The sequence below is a fragment of the Protomyctophum parallelum genome (assembly GCF_964188405.1).
Source record: "Protomyctophum parallelum genome assembly, chromosome: 13".
NCBI lineage: Eukaryota > Metazoa > Chordata > Actinopteri > Myctophiformes > Myctophidae > Protomyctophum > Protomyctophum parallelum.
Window position 1 is genome coordinate 42,822,674 of NC_139708.1, and position 22,219 is coordinate 42,844,892.

Below are 22,219 nucleotides of genomic sequence, written 5' to 3' on the forward strand. Positions count from 1 at the left end.
GTAAAAGGACAAACATTCTGTGAAAATTGGCACGAAGCAACAAACATTCTTTGAAATTGGTGGGATTTCGGGCACTCATGTTAACAAAGCTCAGTCACTAACCACTATGCTACAATCAGCATTATATAATCAAAGGATCAAAAGTAGCAATCTTCTACATTCTCTAATTGTGTAGTTTTTTTGGAAATTAAGCAGATGCTTAACAACAATTGAACTATTGAGAGTGTAAAGATCTACTATTGGGGTCAATTTGGTTACCTAAATTAAATTGCTCTGTATTGTGACAGTAATCATTGCTATAGTGTGTGTTCAGTAACAGTGTTAAATAGCTCTATAGTGTGACAGTAATCATTGCTATAGTGTGTGTTCAGTAACAGTGTTAAATAGCTCTATATTGTGACAATAATCATTGCTATAGTGTGTGTGTTCAGTAACAGTGTTAAATAGCTCTATATTGTGACAGTAATCATTGCTATAGTGTGTGTGTTCAGTAACAGTGTTAAATAGCTCTATATTGTGACAGTAATCATTGCTATAGTGTGTGTTCAGTAACAGTGTTAAATAGCTCTATAGTGTGACAGTAATCATTGCTATAGTGTGTGTTCAGTAACTTGCAACACAGCAGCCAAGTATATGCAGAACACATATACACGCATTTGACATAACACAAACAACAAGACAATTTACATACATAAAGACATGAAGAAAAGAGCAATATCCACCGCTTAGATTATCCTGTGGCTACTACAACTCCTGATTAAACCCTTTTCTATTTATTAAAGAGCTGGAGAGACAGGAATATTCCTGTTACTGAACACACACTATAGCAATTATTACTGTCACAATAACTTTGTACTTTTGCTACTGATGTTTGTGTGCAACATTTGAGCTGGTGTCAAGTCACCTTAATTCAAGTGATAGATTATATACAGGGGCATGCCATATGGTCTACCTGCACAGCCTTTGTGATTACTGGTAGATCACGATGTACCTTTTGGGCACCCCTGCAATACAGGATTCCTGTCCAGAATTGTTTTTTATTAAATATAGAGGGTTTAAGTGTAGGGTTTGTCATGTTGGTGTTCTCTATAACCTTTCGTCCTGGGCATGACGTTAAACTGTCCAGTGTAACTCCAAGTTACATGGGGTGGGTATGGTTTGAGAGTTTGTGATGCTCAGTTCTTTTTTTGCGTCTCGGTTCCTCAGGTGGAAGCTGCATAGTTGGGTTTTTGATGGGTTGGGTTTCAAGTGGCTGGTCGTTTGTTTAGATATTGAAAAGGAGGGGGGCGAGCGCGCTACCTTGTGGGAGGCCGTTCTTTTCGGCTTTCCATTTACTCCTCTGGTCATTTAACTGAACATAGAAGCGCCTGTTGTTGAGGAGGCTTTTCCTGACCATTGTGCGGTGTTGGACAGTGTCGTAGGCAGCAGAGAGATCTCTGAATGCTGCTCCAGTTATTTGTTTCCCCTCAAACCCATCCTCAATGTGTTGGGTGAGGTTGAGCTCTGTCCAGCACAGGAGCGGCTGGGACGGAAACCAGCTTGGTCTTTAGTCAGCTTGGTATCTATGAGTGGCAACAAGGCGTTGGAGTAGCAGCTTCTCATATAGCCTTGTAGGTGATGCAGAGGGAAATGGGTCGGTAGCTCTTTGTGGATAATGGGTCTATGCCAGGTTTAGGGATTGCAACCACGTTGGCCTTTTCCCAGACAGAAGGGATGGTTTTCTGTGCTATGCATGTGTTCAGCATCCCCACAAGCCAGGTCTTTGCGTTGGGTCCCAGGTGCTGTAACATTTCTGCCAGTAGGTCATCAATCCCTGCTGCTTTTCCGGGTTTCAACTTTCCCATTGCAGTTTCAAGTTCTTCTAGGTCGAAGGGTTTGGTTTGAGGGCTGGCTGATTGTGGTTGGTCTGATACCACTGTGCGATGGTATTCTCCTGTGGGTCGGTGGCGGTCTTGGTCACAACTGGTGGCCAACAGTTGTAACCAACACCGCCACCGACCCACATAGAATACCATCGCACAGTGGTATCAGACCAACCACAATCAGCCAGCCCTCAAACCAAACCCTTCGACTTAGAAGAACGTGAAACTGCAATGGGAAAGTTGAAACCCGGAAAAGCAGCAGGGATTGATGGCATACTGGCAGAAATGATACAGCACCTGGGACCTATCGCAAGGAACTGGCTTGTGGGGATGCTGAACACATGCATAGCACAGAAAACCATCCCTTCTGTTTGGAAAAAGGCTGGAGTAGTTGCAATCCCTAAACCTGGCAAAGACCCATTATCCCCGAAGAGCTACCGACCCATTTCCCTCCTCTGCATCACCTACAAGCTCTATGAGAGGCACTACAATTTCTGAACAGACTATATTTACATCAATATGTCTGGGTCCCCACCTACTCACTCAGGGTTGACGTGTCACACCTGCAGTGATGGGAGGGGCACCAAAATGTGGTATTTTGATTGTTTAATGGGGGCACTCCCTTAGTATAAAAGTGTATGTTTTGTGTACACATGACCTGATGAAGATCAAATGGATCGAAACGCTGTCAGTATTTCAACAAAGAACGTCTTTCTTATACCTGTGGTGTGCGGGCTCCATCCAATACCTACACCAGTTGTGATGCAACAGAGTTTGCTGTGACCGTTGTGAATTATGGGTGGTGTGGTTTTTGCCAAGACGGTGGATTGTGGCCCATGCCTTCCTGCTGTTATTTGACATGTTGGTGTTCTCTATATCTTTTCGTCCTGGGCATGACGTTAAACTGTTCCGTTCGAGAGGACCAGCGACCCTCGAATGTAAACGGCCACGAAAGGAAATTATGTGTGTGTGAGGTGTTCTCTATAGGTTGGGTTTCAGGTGGTTGTATTGTAGTAGCTTGACATTTCTTGGAGGGCACTTTCAAGGACAGACTCAATCTTCTGGAAGTCTGCTTGTTGGGTCGTAATGCAGAGGTTGTCGGCGTAGATGAAACGCTGGCATTAGGCATTGGGTAGTGGCTGGTCGTTTGTGTAGATATTGAAAAGGAGGGGGGCGAGCACGCTACCTTGTTGGAGGCCGTTCTTTTGGGCTTTCCATTTACTCCTCTGGTCATTTAACTGGACATAGAAGCGCCTGTTGTTGAGGAGGCTTTTCCTGACCATTGTGCGGTGTTGGACAGTGTCGTAGGCAGCAGAGAGATCTCTGAATGCTGCTCCAGTTATTTGTTTCCCCTCAAACCCATCCTCAATGTGTTGGGTGAGGTTGAGCTCTGTCCAGCACAGGAGCGGCTGGGACGGAAACCAGCTTGGTCTTTAGTCAGCTTGGTATCTATGAGTGGCAACAAGGCGTTGGAGTAGCAGCTTCTCATATAGCCTTGTAGGTGATGCAGAGGGAAATGGGTCGGTAGCTCTTTGTGGATAATGGGTCTTTGCCAGGTTTAGGGATTGCAACCACTTTGGCCTTTTCCCAGACAGAAGGGATGGTTTTCTGTGCTATGCATGTGTTCAGCATCCCCACAAGCCAGGTCTTTGCGTTGGGTCCCAGGTGCTGTAACATTTCTGCCAGTAGGTCATCAATCCCTGCTGCTTTTCCGGGTTTCAACTTTCCCATTGCAGTTTCAAGTTCTTCTAGGTCGAAGGGTTTGGTTTGAGGGCTGGCTGATTGTGGTTGGTCTGATACCACTGTGCGATGGTATTCTCCTGTGGGTCGGTGGCGGTCTTGGTCACAACTGGTGGCCAACAGTTGTAACCAACACCGCCACCGACCCACATAGAATACCATCGCACAGTGGTATCAGACCAACCACAATCAGCCAGCCCTCAAACCAAACCCTTCGACTTAGAAGAACGTGAAACTGCAATGGGAAAGTTGAAACCCGGAAAAGCAGCAGGGATTGATGGCATACTTGCAGAAATGATACAGCACCTGGGACCTATCGCAAGGACCTGGCTTGTGGGGATGCTGAACACATGCATAGCACAGAAAACCATCCCTTCTGTTTGGAAAAAGGCTGGAGTAGTTGCAATCCCTAAACCTGGCAAAGACCCATTATCCCCGAAGAGCTACCGACCCATTTCCCTCCTCTGCATCACGTCTTTCTTATACCTGTGGTGTGCGGGCTCCATCCAATACCTACACCAGTTGTGATGCAACAGAGTTTGCTGTGACCGTTGTGAATTATGGGTGGTGTGGTCTTTGCCAAGACGGTGGATTGTGGCCCATGCCTTCCTGCTGTTATTTGTCATTATGGTGTTCTCTATATCTTTTCGTCCTGGGCATGACGTTAAACTGTTCCGTTCGAGAGGACCGGCGACCCTCGAATGTAAACGGCCACGAAAGGAAACTGTGTGTGTGAGGTGTTCTCTATCATTTCATTCCAGACTTCACTGTCTATCTCCTGTGTTTTCCATTCATCTTGAGCGTTACACAGTCGTCTGATGTGCGGGGGGAGGTGCCGGCTAGCGCATAAAGGCACGGACGGGACAGGTGTTGTCTTGACCCATCCCGTGATGATGCAACAGGTGTCATTTAGGGCTGTGTCGACCAATTTGGTGTGACGTGATCGGCTCCAGCTTGAGCAGGCATACTCTGCTGTAGAGAAAGACAGGGCCATGGCAGTTGCACGGATTGTTTGTGGGTCTGCGCCCCACTTGGGAGTTCACTAGTTTTCACAGGATGTTATTGTGGGTGTTGACCGTGGCTTTTGTGTTCTCCAGGTGTTTTTTTGAAGAAGAGTGTCCTGTCCAGTGTAACTCCAAGATACATGGGGTGGGTATGGTTGGAGAGTTTGTGACCATCCCAAGTGACGCTCAGTTCTTTTCTCGCGTCTCGGTTCCTCAGGTGGAAGCTGCATAGTTGGGTTTGTGTGTCTTTCTTTTTCTGTCTTTCTTTCTTAGGACGGAGATCAAGGTAGACGCCATAGGAAGGCTCAACACTAGCCGATGCCCCTAGAGATCCATCCCAAAGCTTCCCTCAGGGAGCACAGCAAGCCAGCTAGCCAGCAAGCCTGCCCAGTCAGCCAACGCAGCCAGTCAGCTCCGCCAGTCAGCCAGTGTAGAAAGTCAGGCTGCCAAGCCAGAGCATATCAGCCCTTGCAGTCAGCCATTGCAGCCATACCAGCCTTGCTCAGTCAGCTCAGCCAGGCCTCTCTTGAGGCCTGGCTCTCTGTCTGCCTGGCCCGGTCTGCCCTGCCCTGCCTTGCAGCAACAGAACCAGCCTTTCTGGAAAGCCAGCCAGCTCAGAATGCGAGCTGAGCAAGCCAGTGCAGCAGCAAGCCCAGACTAGGTTACCGCAGCCTTACTGTGCAGCCACAGCCACTCAGTCTAGACCAGCAGGAGCTGGCCAGGCTCCAACCCTTGCAGCGCAGCCTTAGGCCGGACAGTCCCCCTGCCTGCACTTTGTTGCCTTCCTGGCCTGTCTGCCTGCCTAGGCGCCTCGGTCTTCCTGTCTGTCTGCCTTGGCCTGCCAGTCTGAAACTGGTTTAGACTAACTGCGTGCTTGCCAGCTGCGCTGGCTTGCTGAGCTCGTATTCTGAGCTGGCTGGCTTGCCAGCAAGGCTGGTTCTGTTGCTGCAAGGCAGGGCGGGGCAGACCGGGCCAGGCAGACAGAGAGCCAGGCCTCGAGAGAGGCCTGGCTGAGCTGACTGAGCAAGGCTGGTATGGCTACAATGGTTGACTGCAAGGGCTGATGTGCGCTGGCTTGGCAGCCTGACTTTCTACACTGGCTGACTGGCGGAGCTGGCTGGCTGCGTTGGCTGACTGGGCGGGCTTGCTGGCTAGCTGGCTTGCTGGACTCCCTGAGGGAAGCTTTGGGATGGATCTCTAGGGGCATCGGCTTGTGTTGAGCCTTCCAACGGCGTCTACCTTGATCTTCGTCCTAAGAAAGAAAGACAGAAAAAGAAACACACACACAAACTCAACTATGCAGCTTCCACATGAGGAAGGCAGGCAGGCACGCAGGCAGGCACAAGCTGCCTGCGTGCTTGCTTCGCCCTCCAGTTGCTGCTCCAGTTATTTGTTTTCCCTCAAACCCATCCTCAATGTGTTGGGTGAGGTTGAGCTCTGTCCAGCACAGGACGGGACGGAAACCAGCTTGGTCTTTAGTCAGCTTGGTGTCTATGAGTGGTATGAGGCGTTGGAGTAGCAGCCTCTCTTGTAGGTGATGCAGAGGAGGGAAATGGGTCGGTAGCTCTTTGAGGATGATGGGTCTTTGCCAGGTTTGGGGATTGCAACCACTTTGGCTTTTCTCCAGACAGAAGGGATGGTTTTCTGTGCCATGCTTGTGTTCAGCATCCCCACGAGCCAGGTCTTTGCGTTAGGTTCCAGGTGCTGTATAATTTCTGCCAGTATGTCATCAATCCCTGCTGCTTTTCCGGGTTTCAACTTTCCCATTGCAGTTTTGAGTTCTTCTAGGTCGAAGGGTTTGGTTTGAGGGCTGGCTGATTGTGGTTGGTCTGATACCACTGTGCGATGGTATTCTCCTGTGGGTCGTGGCGGTGTTGGTTACGACTGTTGGCCACCAGTTGTGATGCAACAGAGTTCGCTGTGACCGTTGTGAATTATGGGTGGCTCCCTGAGGTCCTTGATCGCCATTGGGTCCAACAGTGGTCATTGAAGCGTGCACACACATGCACCTACACACACAGGGGCACATGCGTATGCACACCTGGACCTTTAAATGAACAACAACACAAAAACTAAGGCACTGGTGTCGGACTTCTGGTTTACCGGAACGGGGTTCAACTCCCTGCAGTGCCCTGCTCAATGTGTTGTATTTCATTCATTGGTCCATGGTCTCAGGTCATTGAGCGGCGCGCTATAGTGTGCGATTCTTCATCATTGTTGAGGATTTTTTAAAGGTGAAAATCAAAAGGCTATAGTCCATGGTCACGGACCGCATACTGGTCAAGGTCATTTATACTGGTGAAGATCATTTACTAGTCTTCTAAAGGTCATTTATACTGGTGAAGATCATTTACTAGTCTTCTAAAGGTAATTTATACTGGTCAAGGTCATTTACTAGTCTCATGAAGGTAATTTATACTGGTCAGTCATATACTGGTCACGGTCATTTGTACTTGTCAAGGTCATTTATACTGGTCAAGGTCATTTACTAGTCTTATTGAAGGTCATTTATTCTGCTCAAGGTTATTGATCAATATCAATGACCTTGATGACCCCAAGGTCATTAAGTGGCATGCTATAGTGCGCGATTCTTCATCATTGTTCACGATTTGAAAAAAGGTTAAATATTGCCTACAATGTCAATTGTGAAATTACTTTACCGTTGCAATGCAAAATTTACATTTCAACGAATGGACCTCGTAAAACAAAACAAAAACCAAGGCACTGGTTGTGGTACTTCTGGTTTACCGGAATGGGGTTCAACTCCCTGCAGTGCTCTGCTCAATTTGTTGTATTTACATGGTTCATTTTTATTTTCTGCTCATTGTGTTGCCTTTTCATAGATGATAACCCCCAGGTTCTTTAATGTGTTTGCACTCCCTACAGTTAGGTTACCAAGTCTATTTATTTATTATTTCTGTTCACTAGAACTAGAACCAATTACCAAAGTAGGCTTTCTAATGACACAACTCGCCTTTGTTTTTATGTGTAGCAAAAACGTTCTTTTTATTTACGCCAAAGAGTAGAGGCTGGTCTGCATTCATGCGAGCGGGGAAGTTTAGAGTAACATAGCTCTAAATGAAACGCATTAGAGCTATGGACCAGAGCTAGTAGTCATAGCACTTCATGGTATATGCATAGTTTATATAGTTTCATTATAGATATATTAAACAGAGAGGACTGGAGTCAATTGGGTTATATTATGTTTAACACTAATTTGAAGCTGTCAAAATCTGACAGACTTCTGGCGGCCATGGCCACGCCCACCTTTTGGTAACGCCCACTTTCGGCCAAGCCCACAAAAAGGACCCCCCATGTCATTTGCCAGGCAGGCTCCACTCTCAGACAGATATTTGGCTCCGTCTTATGAGCTAATTTAGAACTACCTGTCTGAGAGCTAGCTAATTTAAGACATCCGGTTGCCTTCAGAATAAAATAAGGTTATTTAATTCGTTAATTAAATAATTGTCAATGCCCCAAGGCACAGCACTTTTTTGAGCGTTGACCTCAGTAGAAGGTCTGCTGCCGTGAATTTTACACCTCTCCCACTTAGCGGAGAGTGGGGTGTGGTACAGGACATCTCCCCGAACGCGTGGGTATACTGCATCTACAAGTAGTACAAGATAAATTGAAACCATTGACACCTACTTCGATGGTTCAGTTGTCATCTATGCCGGGGAATTTAGCAGCTCTCATTCAAGCGTTTTTTTCAAAATCCAGGTCACACATTTGATTGCAAAACAATCTGTGGTGTCACTCAACAACTAGTGAATAGCATCTTACTTGGCCTTAGGAATGCACAATGACCCATTAGATTTTATACACAAACTAGTAGTTTGGTTGAGTATGTGTGGTGTCCACACAGTTGTTCAAGCAAAACATACAGACATCTGTACATTCTGTGCCTGGACAGTTGAAAGCAATTAACAGAACAATAACGGAGGACAATTTGGAAGAAGATGATGATGATGATGATGATGTGGTTTTATGCAATGAAAGTCTAAATGACAATATGTGTGAAGCTATACCATTACCAATTCTAACATTTCTACAACAGACATCTGCTATCAAAAAATGTCACACACGGCTTGAAGAAGCAGCAGCGCAGGACTCAACATTTAGACGGAAACTTGAGAAATTCAATCTAGCCAACACATCAGTGTCATTAGTGTCTCAGAAATGTTCTAGGACAGAAGTATGCACCATATTAAATAGATTTGTAGAATACACACTTCGGTCTCCTTTCCTTGGAGATGACCTGCTTTGCCTGAAAAGTCTTAGTCTGTATAGTTGTACTCAATGTGGTGACAAGGCCTTACCATCTACAAAGAACATGTCACAATTCATAGTGCAGCCACTTGACGTGTCACAAAAAGGCATCTTAGACACTATTGCACAAATATTACCTGATCAATCTGAACAATGTGAAACATGTCAGCAGGAAAAGAGCTTATCAACATATGAAGTAATTAACAGCCCACAGACCTTACTTCTCCTGTTAAGAGCTGGCACAAAAATTCCAAAAACGTTCAATTTATCCTGTCTGTACCACCAAAATGAGTATGCTTTGACCAGTATGTGTGTATTTTTCGACAGGCCACCATATGCGTCATTGTACATCCTTAAAGATCATAAATGGCATATCTGGACAAATGAATCGAATGACACAGCAGGCTATACCTTTGAGCTGATGCAAAGAACATCCGCTCGACAGCACACAAAGACAGTAGTCACAAGTAGTTTCTATGTCGTGTCATACGAGAAAATAAACAGTCGAGAAATAATCAAGTTTCGTCAGGACAAACAAATGCATAAATGCACAGACAGATGCAATCAACGCACACAAGTGACACCCATTCCAAAGCTAGAGGTAACTCCTTGACCTGACTTAGCTTGCGTAGAGAAAGTGATTTCATGTCAATGCCCCAAGGCACAGCACTTTTTTGAGCGTTGACCCCAGTAGAAGGTCTGCTGCTGTGAATTTTACACCTCTCTCTCTTAGCGGAGAGTGGGGTGTGGTAGAGGACATCTCCCCGAACACGTGGGTATGTCCAGATAGTTGCCTCGCGGAGGCCTCTTTGTCCAGTGTCCATTCTGGGTCCGGAAACGGTACTTTTTGTCAGCATTGACCCCAGTAGAAGGTCTGCTGCTGTGAATTTTACACCTCTCCCGCTTAGCGGAGAGTGTGGTGTGGTAGAGGACATCTCCCCGAACGCGTGGGTATGTCCAGATAGTTGCCTCGCGGAGGCCTCTTTGTCCAGTGTCCATTCTGGGTCCGGAAACGGTACTTTTTTCAGCGTTGACCACAGTAGAAGGTCTGCTGCTGTGAATTTTACACCTCTCCCGCTTAGCGGAGAGTGGGGTGTGGTACAGGACATCTCCCCGAACGCGTGGGTATGTCCAGATAGTTGCCTCGCGGAGCCGTCTTTTGTCCAGTGTCCATTCTGGGTCCGGAAACGGTACTTTTTGTCAGCCTTGACCCCAGTAGAAGGTCTGCTGCTGTGAATTTTACACCTCTCCCGCTTAGCGGAGAGTGTGGTGTGGTAGAGGACATCTCCCCGAACGTGTGGGTATGTCCAGATAGTTGCCTCGCGGAGGCCTCTTTGTCCAGTGTCCATTCTGGGTCCGGAAACGGTACTTTTTGTCAGCATTGACCCCAGTAGAAGGTCTGCTGCTGTGAATTTTACACCTCTCCCGCTTAGCGGAGAGTGGGGTGTGGTACAGGACATCTCCCCGAACGCGTGGGTATGTCCAGATAGTTGCCTCGCGGAGCCGTCTTTTGTCCAGTGTCCATTCTGGGTCCGGAAACGGTACTTTTTGTCAGCCTTGACCCCAGTAGAAGGTCTGCTGCTGTGAATTTTACACCTCTCCCGCTTAGCGGAGAGTGTGGTGTGGTAGAGGACATCTCCCCGAACGTGTGGGTATGTCCAGATAGTTGCCTCGCGGAGGCCTCTTTGTCCAGTGTCCATTCTGGGTCCGGAAACGGTACTTTTTGTCAGCATTGACCCCAGTAGAAGGTCTGCTGCTGTGAATTTTACACCTCTCCCGCTTAGCGGAGAGTGTGGTGTGGTAGAGGACATCTCCCCGAACGTGTGGGTATGTCCAGATAGTTGCCTCGCGGAGGCCTCTTTGTCCAGTGTCCATTCTGGGTCCGGAAACGGTACTTTTTTCAGCGTTGACCACAGTAGAAGGTCTGCTGCTGTGAATTTTACACCTCTCCCGCTTAGCGGAGAGTGGGATGTGGTACAGGACATCTCCCCGAACGCGTGGGTATGTCCAGATAGTTGCCTCGCGGAGCCGTCTTTTGTCCAGTGTCCATTCTGGGTCCGGAAACGGTACTTTTTGTCAGCCTTGACCCCAGTAGAAGGTCTGCTACTGTGAATTTTACACCTCTCCCGCTTAGCGGAGAGTGGGGTGTGGTAGAGGACATCTCCCCGAACGTGTGGGTATGTCCAGATAGTTGCCTCGCGGAGGCCTCTTTGTCCAGTGTCCATTCTGGGTCCGGAAACGGTACTTTTTGTCAGCATTGACCCCAGTAGAAGGTCTGCTGCTGTGAATTTTACACCTCTCCCGCTTAGCGGAGAGTGTGGTGTGGTAGAGGACATCTCCCCGAACGTGTGGGTATGTCCAGATAGTTGCCTCGCGGAGGCCTCTTTGTCCAGTGTCCATTCTGGGTCCGGAAACGGTACTTTTTTCAGCGTTGACCACAGTAGAAGGTCTGCTGCTGTGAATTTTACACCTCTCCCGCTTAGCGGAGAGTGGGGTGTGGTACAGGACATCTCCCCGAACGCGTGGGTATGTCCAGATAGTTGCCTCGCGGAGCCGTCTTTTGTCCAGTGTCCATTCTGGGTCCGGAAACGGTACTTTTTGTCAGCCTTGACCCCAGTAGAAGGTCTGCTACTGTGAATTTTACACCTCTCCCGCTTAGCGGAGAGTGGGGTGTGGTATAGGACATCTCCCCGAACGCGTGGGTATGTCCAGATAGTTGCCTTGCGGAGCCGTCTTTTGTCCAGTGTCCACTTTATAAAGTCCATGCACTCCAGTGAATAGCATTTATCCATTTAGATAACTTTATTATTATTATTATAAGGATTTAATTACTTATTATTACACAGAAACATAATGTGTGTCTTATAGCATCATATAGCATCATTTAAATGCTTAATTTGTAGTTTTAATGTGCAAATTAAACTTTTTTTCAATACTCTAGAGGGTACTCTTATTTTGAAGAGATCGTCCACCGGAAGTCTTAAATTAGCTCACTAGATTAGCTCACTAGACGCTGCCAACAAACCTCATCCCACAAGTCTTTGCGGACACTTTTTGTTTTGTTGTTTTTTTCTCCCCTTATATTGTATAGCTTTATTGATGTCGCCATCTTATATAAATACAATAGTACTACTGTATAGTGAGACGATAGAAACAGTTTGAATGTAATATAATCTAATATAATAGGCTAGCCTATATATTTATTTATATGAGTGCAGCATTTCAGCAATTTAGGCTCAGGCTGCATTGGAATTTAAAGAGAGCATTACGTTGCCTTTATACTTGTTCACTATATAGTTTAAAAACATACAGGCTACACTGAATATAGTCAGCAAATACGTGTTTACAAAACCTCCTATTCAAACTGTCTGCCCACTACAATTATCATAATTAAACATTTCCATTGAATTCCATTAAAACCCGATGAAAACCATTTGTATCCGGAACCAGGAACCAACGTTTGATGAGATGATTACTAATCGGGCATTTTTGACACGCGTACAGAGTCAGACAGAGAGAGCAACGGTGCGCATGCGTGCAAAATACTCGATCTTCAAATCGTCAACAGATCATTCATCAACGTTTGCGCAGTGTGTTTACGTCCGTCCACATGTGCTATGCATCTACTCTTTCAGTCAGCGACGTAAAAGCCCAGATTAGATAAACTATACTCTAGTAGTGAGTCTGCTGTCATCTGTGGGCTTAAAAACACTAACAGCTGCCAGCCAGTAAAGATGTTTACCTCCCAGACCTCGTCCTTCCAAGACTCCATTGACGTGGAAGAAAAGGACGACTTTGACAGTGAAGACATTGCGTCGTACAACCAGAAGATCCAACTGAACTGCTACTACACCATATATCTTTATCAAGGCACCAGGTAACAGCTCATATCCCCCCACACGGACAGCTTTCGCCCTGTTCTTCATGATGGTGAGGTGTGTGTGATGTACATGCTAGTTGTACAATAACTGAACTGGATGGTTGATAGCCTCGGTCCCAGGCTTACTTATCTGCGAAAAGAAAAGGATGGGTGAAGGATTATTATTGAGCTGATGATGCTTGTATTGCAATGCACTTGAATGCATTGGGATATGACCTAATGTAGTTAGTGTTTTTACATGTGCACGCCTGTCAAATAGACTATTAATATGCTTTTTTTGTTTACATAACAAATGCATCTTGTCTCTTTCTGCAGAACACACACACACTAGAGTTGTTCCGATACCGATACTGGTATCGGGTACTCGGCCGATACTAGCCTAAAGTACTCGTACTCGAGTATCTGAACCGGGCCCGATACTTTGAGACGAGTACTACAACATTCAATTGACACTGGCTGAACGCTCAATGCAACGGGAGCAAGTCTGACCCAACACGGCAGCAAAATGAGCAAAGCGCCCAAAACGGCTGATCTACAAGCATAAATGACAACTGACAAGTGTAGACGGGAGGTGGTAAAATAAGTGGTTACTCAACAAAAATAAAAAGTACTCGTATCGGTACTCGGTATCGACGAGTACTTAAAAGAAAGTACTCGTACTTGGTCTGAAAAAAATGGTATCGGGACATCTCTAACACACACACACTTGTAGCAGCCCTGCATCTCATAACTGCCACAGTCTTCTAGTTTGTGGTTGTTAACTTGTTTGTATGTTCACAAAGAAAAAAACAGTTTGAATTGACAAAATATGAGACTTTCTGGACCAAAGCCAAACAATTATAATTTAAAAGCTGTATTGTTAGTTTCTTTAGTGAATAAAATGTGATGTCCAATTTGTATGGAAGGTATGTTTTGTTAATGCAATTTAACTTGTATACAATTGGTGTGGTTGTATTTGGTCTCCCTGCTCTTCTATTAAGAGTGACATCTAGATCCTCCAATGTCTGGTTTGACACAACCTTTGACACAGTCCTGTTTCTGGTGTAAATGTCACAATGACATTTCTCCCCTGGGCAAGCAGGCAGGCTCAATTAGCTCAGAAACTAGGTAAAAAATGGTCCCTGGCAAAATGTGTATACACATGGGGGGGGGGTCTCACTCTGTGGCCAAAATGCATATTAATTTGACATTGGAAAAGGTTGAGAACGCCCTGCCATAAATAACCACCAAATGAAGAGTGAACTGTCAACTGTCTTAGATCTGAGGCATCTGGAGACAGTGCGTCATCATCATGGAACCAGAGACGAGCAGACTCCACGACCAGTCAGGAGGACTTTAGGTAACCATGGTGAACCATGGGTCCTTCCCGCCGACCTCGCTCTCGCTTTCAGTGGTTTGTGATTCTGTGGCTTTAAGTGTTGTGTGCATTTGATATATCTACCACGCTGGGAACCCGCCACAGGGATCCAATCAACATAATGGAATCAAATGTCGTTCCTTTTCCTGATTGTGCTTTGATTTATCATCACTCTGCAGACATTTCTACAATACTGAGTTACACAGTCCTTAATCCTTTTAGCATTTTTGATATTTTCAATTGACTACTCCGGTTGAGGAGATGGAAAACCTTTGGATATGCTGGTAGACACATGGAATCGAGGCAATACTTACAATTACAGTGTTGCACTTGCAATTGGAAAATACATACAGATAGTAGCTGATCTTCAAAAGCTATTTTCGTTGTATGATAGGAGCATAAATTATGGGCAATAGAAAACATGCCAGTCATTGGAAGCACCACGAAAGGCTGTGCTGTGTGACTCGGTTGGGCAAATGAAAAATGTGATGTAACTCTTATGTTGTGGACTTAACCATCTTGACCATCATCTTCCTCCATCTGCGCTCCATTGATCTGACTGTCTGCAAGCTTCCTCATCACCTCTCACTGGCTGGCCGCATATAATATCCATGTTAACCACCTCCTCTGTCCCTGTCCACAGCCTGACCTTAGTGGACAGCAGCCTGCCAGCGGAGGCAGAGCCGGAGCTACGCAGCTACATCTCCAGGAGGCTGAGTAAAGGAGCCCTGCTGGGGGGAATGGGCAACATCGCCACTGTGGAACTCAGGTGATAAGAAGATTCTCACTGAACATTTTGCATCCTCCATTACATTAAACATGTTACTTTTATTAAACTAATTTTATTTCATAGTGTTCCATTTCCAATTTAGTTTGTTCCCTTTTGTTTGTTTGTTTCATCACTACTGATTCCAAGTTGTTTATCCTGTATCCTGTATGAGTTCTCTCTCCTGATTGGACAAAATTGGTACCCAGGCCGTAGCGTAACGGTCTGGGCACCGGACTGGTAATCCAGTCGCAGTGTGCCGCGGGTTCGACTCCCGGACCCGACACGGCCTTTACTGCATGTCATCCCCCCATCTCTCTCCCGTTTCCTGTCAGCCTACTGTCTGTCCCTTCAAAAATCAATAAAAGGTGTAAGCCGCAAAAATATCTTAAAAAAAAAAAAAAAATAATATAGAGCTATTTAACACTCATTTTTAACAAAGAAATAATAATATAACTTACTCTACCTTTAACGACACAACTCTATAGAGGGTATGCGCGTGACATCATCATCATACCCGGAAGTAATGCGGGAACGCCTACTGATTGGCAAAAAACTACTTTCTGGCCTTGACAGCCCATACATCCAAACGGAAAAGTCCTATCTGATTGCATTAAACAACGTTAAACGGACTTTGCCACTATTTGCCACTCACTTTATGCATGCGCATACCCTCTATTGCCGTTTAATTCTTCCCAGTGTCCCGGAGCAGGCAGTCGGATGTTACTGCTGTCTTCTAGAGCAGGAGAGATCCCCCGACCAACCCGATGCTGATGGAAATGGATACGTCATCTGCTTTATGGGTGGCTCTGAAAAGGGACTCAACTTATATCCTTTGCTGTGATATACTGTACATAAAGTTGACATGACATAAACATTTCTCCAAATGCAGTACATTACAAATGTATCAAAATAATTGAGTCAATTAGTAATGAATCACAGAAATTTGAATTAAAAAATTGAAATACATATTTCCTCCAGGGACTTTTTTTAGGCTAGATTTCAAATTAGTCTGTGCTTTAGAATGCAACAATACTGTAACTTCGGAATTCCTATCTCAAGCAAGTCTCTGTAAGATTAAGGAATTGAGAAATTAGGTCAAGTATAACGTGAATCGCAGTCGATGGACTACACATGCCAGTTTACCAGAATGGTGTTTTTAAAGACTTTGATTTGTAAATATATATTTCTTTGGAAAACATCGGTTTTACTCAAGTTTTACAGACATCACCAACATAAGCAAACCTATTGCAGCCCCCAAAAAAAACTTCTCCGCTGCTTCTCCGCTCCTTATATTTTTGGAGATTTGATTACATATGTATCACTAATATTGCATCCATGAACAAGCAACCCTTCCGAGTTCCTTGACTGTCGTCACATTCCGACTAGAGCTCGACAAATATGTGCAAGGCCTGCAGAGCAGTTTACAAACTCCAGAGGTAGAACCTGTGTTTTTTATGTTTTCATAACAACTCTCTGTCCTGTCGTGGACGACGTAACCAATGACTTGACGCCCTTCCTTCCTTCCGTCTGCACCATCAGCTACAGAACCTGGAGATGGAGGTGCGTCCCTATCTGAGCCGCTGGTATGAGGAGTCAGTGATGCACGTCCATCGAGTGGTGCTGCTGGTCCAGGGGAGCATCAGCTTCCTGCTGCATGCCGTGAGTCACCTCTCGCTGCATTGTTGTTGCCCTGGCCTAGAATATATCTCTCAAGGTTCAAGATTATTTAACCCATTCTGACCTGAGATCAGATTCTGAAAATGTCTGTTTGAAAATGACAGTTTTCTGAAAAAGCTATGTTTCTATGTGAGTCGTTCTTCGATTTGTGTAGCATTGTAGCCATTTAAAAATAGCAGATCTACAAGCTCGTAGCGCGCCACTCGGTGGCGCGCTATGAGCTTGTAGATCTGCTATTTTTAAATAGCTAAAGCATGACATAATGCTAACACCAAAAGGGGTTCCCGCCCCCAAAATGGGTTATGTGATGATCAGAGTTTTACTCTCATTTACTTGCTCCCTGGGGAACCGTGAAAACTACAAATGGATTGTGCAAACCTGTTCTTATTTGCATGTGTGTACGGTAACTCTACACAGCAATTGGTCCTTACATTCAACAACGGTACTTAGCAAGCACTCAGTCTACTTGTGTTTTGGCTTGACAAACCAAATCATTGTGTAAGTAATAAACGGAAAAACAGGAACCTGCAGTATTATGTTACCCATCTGTATAATCATGTCATCACAAGACAAATATGTGTTTACTGTGGAATGTAACATATCCATGCATTGATAGAATGCTGTGGTTAATGATTACACTGCTGTTCATGTTCAAGACATCAAAATGCCAAAAGGACGACAATGCAATGCCAAACAGAGATTAAAATAGGCTGCATTTTGCATCCCAAAACTCAGTTTATAGTTGAGGGACACAATACAACGACGACCTCTGCATCCACGGGATGCACTACTGTACTGTTATTTTTATTCTAGTTTATTTTGCTAGCTTTAGTTAATAATAAATAAATAAATAATAATTTCTTCTTCTGTTTTCTACATATAACCACATTATAATTATAACCATATAAAATGAAGTTAGGAGTCATATTTTTTACAAATTGCAGCATTCTAACGTTGTTGAAGTGGGACTCATAAAATGTCCCTGGGACTCATCTAAAAGACAATCCCTGCATCCCGTGACTCATTACATTGAAAACCTATTTACATCACTGAGAAAGGATACATTTGTAATCACTAAGCTTCTTGTGTACAGGCTCTGAGTCACGTTCTTGTGGAGGTTGTCAATTCAGATGAGAAGACAAAAGCTGACGTAGCCAGGTGAGTTAGTTTGACCAACACAACAAAGAAATCACATGGCTAAAACAGCTCCCTGCTGTGCTGTGTATACGTAGCTCCCACTACCACCACATTATAGCCAGCATGTAATCGACTACTGTTGTAAAATGCCTTGTGTTCTGTTTGGGGACTGTTTAGGTTTGTGAAAGCAGCCAGTTTGCAGGGGCTTTCCCAACAGGACACCACCACAGCGTCGCTATGCAAGGCCATGTCTGAGGACATAAACACTAACCTGATCATAGACTGCTCCACCAGTCCACCCACATTCTCCAACACTGGTAGGTGGTAATCAAAGTAATCTAGATTCTAGAAGATGATTGAATCTGGCATCCCTATGTTGGGCATACTATAGGTGAAAAGTCACTGTAGGGCGGCTATTTGTCGTACAACTAAGTGTATAGGGCTTAAGTGGTTAAACTGGGTCCAGGCTGCACTAATCTACTACAGGTTTGGGCCATATTGGCCTCCCCCGATTACATGTTATAATAGAGAGGAACATCCTGGGAGATGAGCCTACAAGATATCAAAGTTACACAGTCGGCCGAGTCAGGTGTACGTAATGACGTTTTTACATACAGTAAGACCGGGTGCATGTCAACGGCAAGCATATGATATAGATTTTTATCAATTTTGAAATACACATATCTTGTAAAAGACTATGTACCACTCACCTACCAGTCTGCATATAGGAAGACTATGTACCACTCGCCACCAGTCTGCATATAGGAGAGTGAATATCTTCACAATTGACTGTTATTGTGCTGCAGTCTGAGCCCAACTTGACATGGTTTTTCCGTCCCCCAGTCAGTAATCGTTTCTGTGATGACTGGATCCAGGCGTTCCTGAATGGAGCAGAGCGTTGTAATCCCTTCCTGCTTAGACAGATCCTGGAAAACTTCAAACTCAAGGTGACAGTAGGCGACATGAATGTGACATTTAACACAAAGTACAACATGTTTGAAAGTTCCCCTCACAAGTTCCCCTCCCTTTTCATTCTTGTGGAACGGTGGTTCTCAAAGTGGGGTCCTTGAGAGGGGCTTCCAGAGGTCCCCCAGCTAAATCATTGATAGGTCGGAACCAAATGGACCCTTAACAAGTCTGTAAGTGTGTATAAATCATCTGGAACCATCTGGAATGTTTATACTCTCTTATGGTGGTCTAGACAAATGCATACCAAAGTGGGGTTCCTTGAAATACGGTATAGAATAAATAAAAAGTTTGAGAACCACTGTTGTGCTCCTTTTCTCTCTGGTCCTTTCCCCTAGCCTGGCTAATAATAAGCCACACTGTTGCGGTAAACCAGACTAATATTTTGCCAACCTATTTTGCCTGCAGGCCATCCAGGACATGAACAGCCTGAAGCGCTTCGTGCGGCAGGCGGAGATGAGCCACTACGCTCTGTTCCGCTGCTGCCAGTTCCTGCAGGGCTGCGGCAACGGCGACGTGCTGCTGCAGAACGCCAGGAATGAACACAGCGACCTGCCCGAGGCCTGCAGCATCATCACTGTCCTGGAGGAGTTCCTCGGGGAACAGTCCCAGGCCAAGGCATGATTCCCTTCATTTCCAGACAGAGCCCCTGGGCTGTGAGAAGTTACAACTTCAGCCAAAATGCCAAAATTAATATGATCAACACTTTGGCTTAATGTAAATCGCTCTGGATAAAGAGTGTCTGGTAAATGCCTAAATTGTAAATTGTTTGGCAATGACTAGTAAGAGTATGTACTCTACCAGCCGTTTGGTGGTTACCTGACCATCACTGTGAATATAAAGTTTATTCTTAGAAGGATAAAATCCCCCAGTACATTCCTGCCCTGGCTCCCGGACAGAAAGGTGTTTGTAGAAATTAGGGAGGCATCTTGTAAAACACTAAATCCACAAATTAAAATCTAGGCATGTCAAATGTGTATCTTCCCGTTACTGTATCTAAGTCATCTTTGACATACTAGATTGAATAAATTCTAAACAACTGCACAGGTCTTGCCTAGTATTAAATGTCAGGTGAGATGAGGTGACAATAATAATTAGATATTATAGGACATTTGGAAAAACATAATTGACCCAACTTGGGTGAATTGTTAAATGCCTATCTGAAACTAATTCAATTCCAATGAGTTTATATGCAAGCCTATCAAATGGAGCCAATATTTTAGTTACTAAAATGTATAAACAATTAGCAATTTGACTTACTGTGTTTTTCACGTTGTCCATTGTGTCTCTCCTGCATGGCTACATTACATGATATGTATCTTCCTCTTTCTACTCATGTTCTACATGAACACAACTGGAATCATGTATTGTACACTATACCAAAAATCTAAAATAACCATTGCTACTTTTTAGTTCAAAAGTCTTTTAGACTACACACCATGAAATCCTTTATGGATGTTTATTTCTCAATTGTCATGCTGTTATTTTTTGGGGGGTTATTTGCCTTGATTATTTTCTGTTCCAAAGAGAAACGTGTTGTTTTTTTTATTTTTTGGGTGGGGAAGAGAATGCACAAATCACTTTTAACCATTACATTCATTCCACAGCTCGTTTTTCAGCTTGTAGTTCAATGAATTCCCTGCACTACTATAGTTTTGTCCTATGAGAACTGCTATCTTTGTCTATGAAGTGATATTCCAGAGTCTATTTAATCCTTGTGTGGGAATGCTTTGTTGTGAATCTAAATCTAGTGTAGTTTTGAGTCTTCAAAGTCATCAAGTGTCATGATGTAAAATAATGCTCTATATATAACTATCATTTTCACATCTCTCACCAGCCTGGTTGTCTCTTGTGAGAGCCAAACTACGCCAATATTCCATCCTCGTGCCTGTATGACACCATTTTCCGGATCGGGTTACTGAGCATTTGCTGGAAGGTTACATCTGCCACACAGCAAAACATAGTGGTGTAGCGGGCCATTAATGTTCTGCCTGTGTTGTAGTTAGTTGGGGAAAGTGGATTTATTCTATTTTGGTAATCCTCAGTAAATCATAGCTACTATTATGTTAGATGTTGCTATCATCATTCAACTAGGTCTAGTAGTCCCTCACTTTCAGCCTGGGATCCCTATGTTCAATGTTCAGAAATCACGGAAATGGCAGTTCTGCAACTCGACAGTCGCAGAGTCGCAACCTTTTACAGTCTATGGTCGCGACGTCGACTGAGCTTGTAGATCAGCTATTTTTGAAAGCATGGAAGAGTGGTTAAAATAAATAACGGAGTACACTTAATGTTTCCTTAAACTAGACTTGAACCACGCATAATAAAGCAATATTGATGTTGGGTTATTTTTATGTTTTTTTATTTTTATTTTTATTTAACTGAACAAAAGTGACGTGTTGGTGAATAAATATGCTATTGTTGTGACTGACCTCCTTGCACCTGTAACACTTCTCAGCTCTGTACAGTGTGGCACAGTATATCATGTTAATACTTGGTTGGTTCTCTGTCTTGTAAATAGAAGCTCAAAGACAACTGTACTGTGTCAAGTCTCTTTATTGACCATAGATCATGGAAATAAGAAGTACTGTAGTGTACAACGAATGTCCTCTCTACAGTGTAAAGACTAATCTATTCCAGTTTGTGTTCAAGATGAAATATTGAAATCATACCAGATTGTGCAAATGCATGAAGTACATTATCTCTGTCGGGTGGAAACGTCATACAGCATCATGACCAAAACGTACTTTACAGGATTCAAATTAAAGAAAATAGCAAATGTGGCAGTTTTACAAGCCACGTCTCAAGCTTCTGGATTTGCTACGCATGTGTGACGCTGTAGTAGTATGACCATGATTCATGTAGTAGGGCATAGTTGGGAGATAAGATGTTTCTGCCTGACAGCAATGATTGAATGAATACCCTGTGTTCAGTATGAACCAGGGGATGGGACACATCTGTAGTTTTGGGCAGTGGCCACAAGATGGCAGAGGGTTTGATTCTGAATGCGTGGGGATTTGTGTGGCATATCTTTTCATCCTAAAGAAAGAAAAGCAGGTGCAGGCTGGATGCCTTTTTAGTTTAGGCCTTTCCCATCTGCTCTGAGGAAGGCCGAGGCCGAAACGGCGTATGCATCCCAATAGATGAGAATGTGTATGTGAGCCAGCATCCTTTATTTTAGAGGGCCACTTGTCCCACTTCGGTGGTATTTGATTTAAGATATATTTTCATCCTATTATTTGCCCTTGCTTAGATAACCGTCTTTATTCCACTGTCTTGTCAAAGTGGAAAGTAACTAAGTAGCCTACATTTAAACAAATTGAAATGGTACTTTTACTTTAATTGAGTATTTATCAAGTTTATTTGAATACATTTTACCTTTACTCCACTACATCTCAAAGGCAAATTGTGTTCATCCACTACAATTACTTTACAGCCTCAGTTACTAGATACTTTACAGATTTTGATTATAAATGCAAAACATACATTAACCTAACATGTAGCCTACTGCTAAATTGTGATGCCCAGCAGCAGCACATAGAGTAGAGTAATTCAAAT

At 44.3% G+C, this 22,219-nt stretch overlaps 1 protein-coding gene across 2 annotated transcripts; it reads left to right on the plus strand.

The window, feature by feature from the left end:
* Positions 1-12,458: 12,458 nt before the first annotated feature.
* On the plus strand, positions 12,459-21,196 carry cUnh17orf75 (chromosome Un C17orf75 homolog). Of its 2 annotated transcripts, XM_083779222.1 has the most exons (10): positions 12,459-12,752; positions 14,014-14,094; positions 14,756-14,881; positions 15,578-15,706; positions 16,257-16,317; positions 16,421-16,540; positions 17,652-17,716; positions 17,873-18,012; positions 18,539-18,642; positions 19,070-21,196. In XM_083779222.1, exons 1-10 carry the CDS (start codon positions 12,610-12,612, stop codon positions 19,283-19,285), a joined length of 1,185 nt encoding a protein of 394 aa, XP_083635348.1. In that variant the 5' UTR covers positions 12,459-12,609; the 3' UTR covers positions 19,286-21,196. The 2 variants fall into 2 exon arrangements, with proteins under 2 accessions (XP_083635348.1, XP_083635349.1); XM_083779223.1 differs by lacking the exon at positions 14,014-14,094.
* The last annotated feature ends 1,023 nt before the right edge of the window (positions 21,197-22,219 follow it).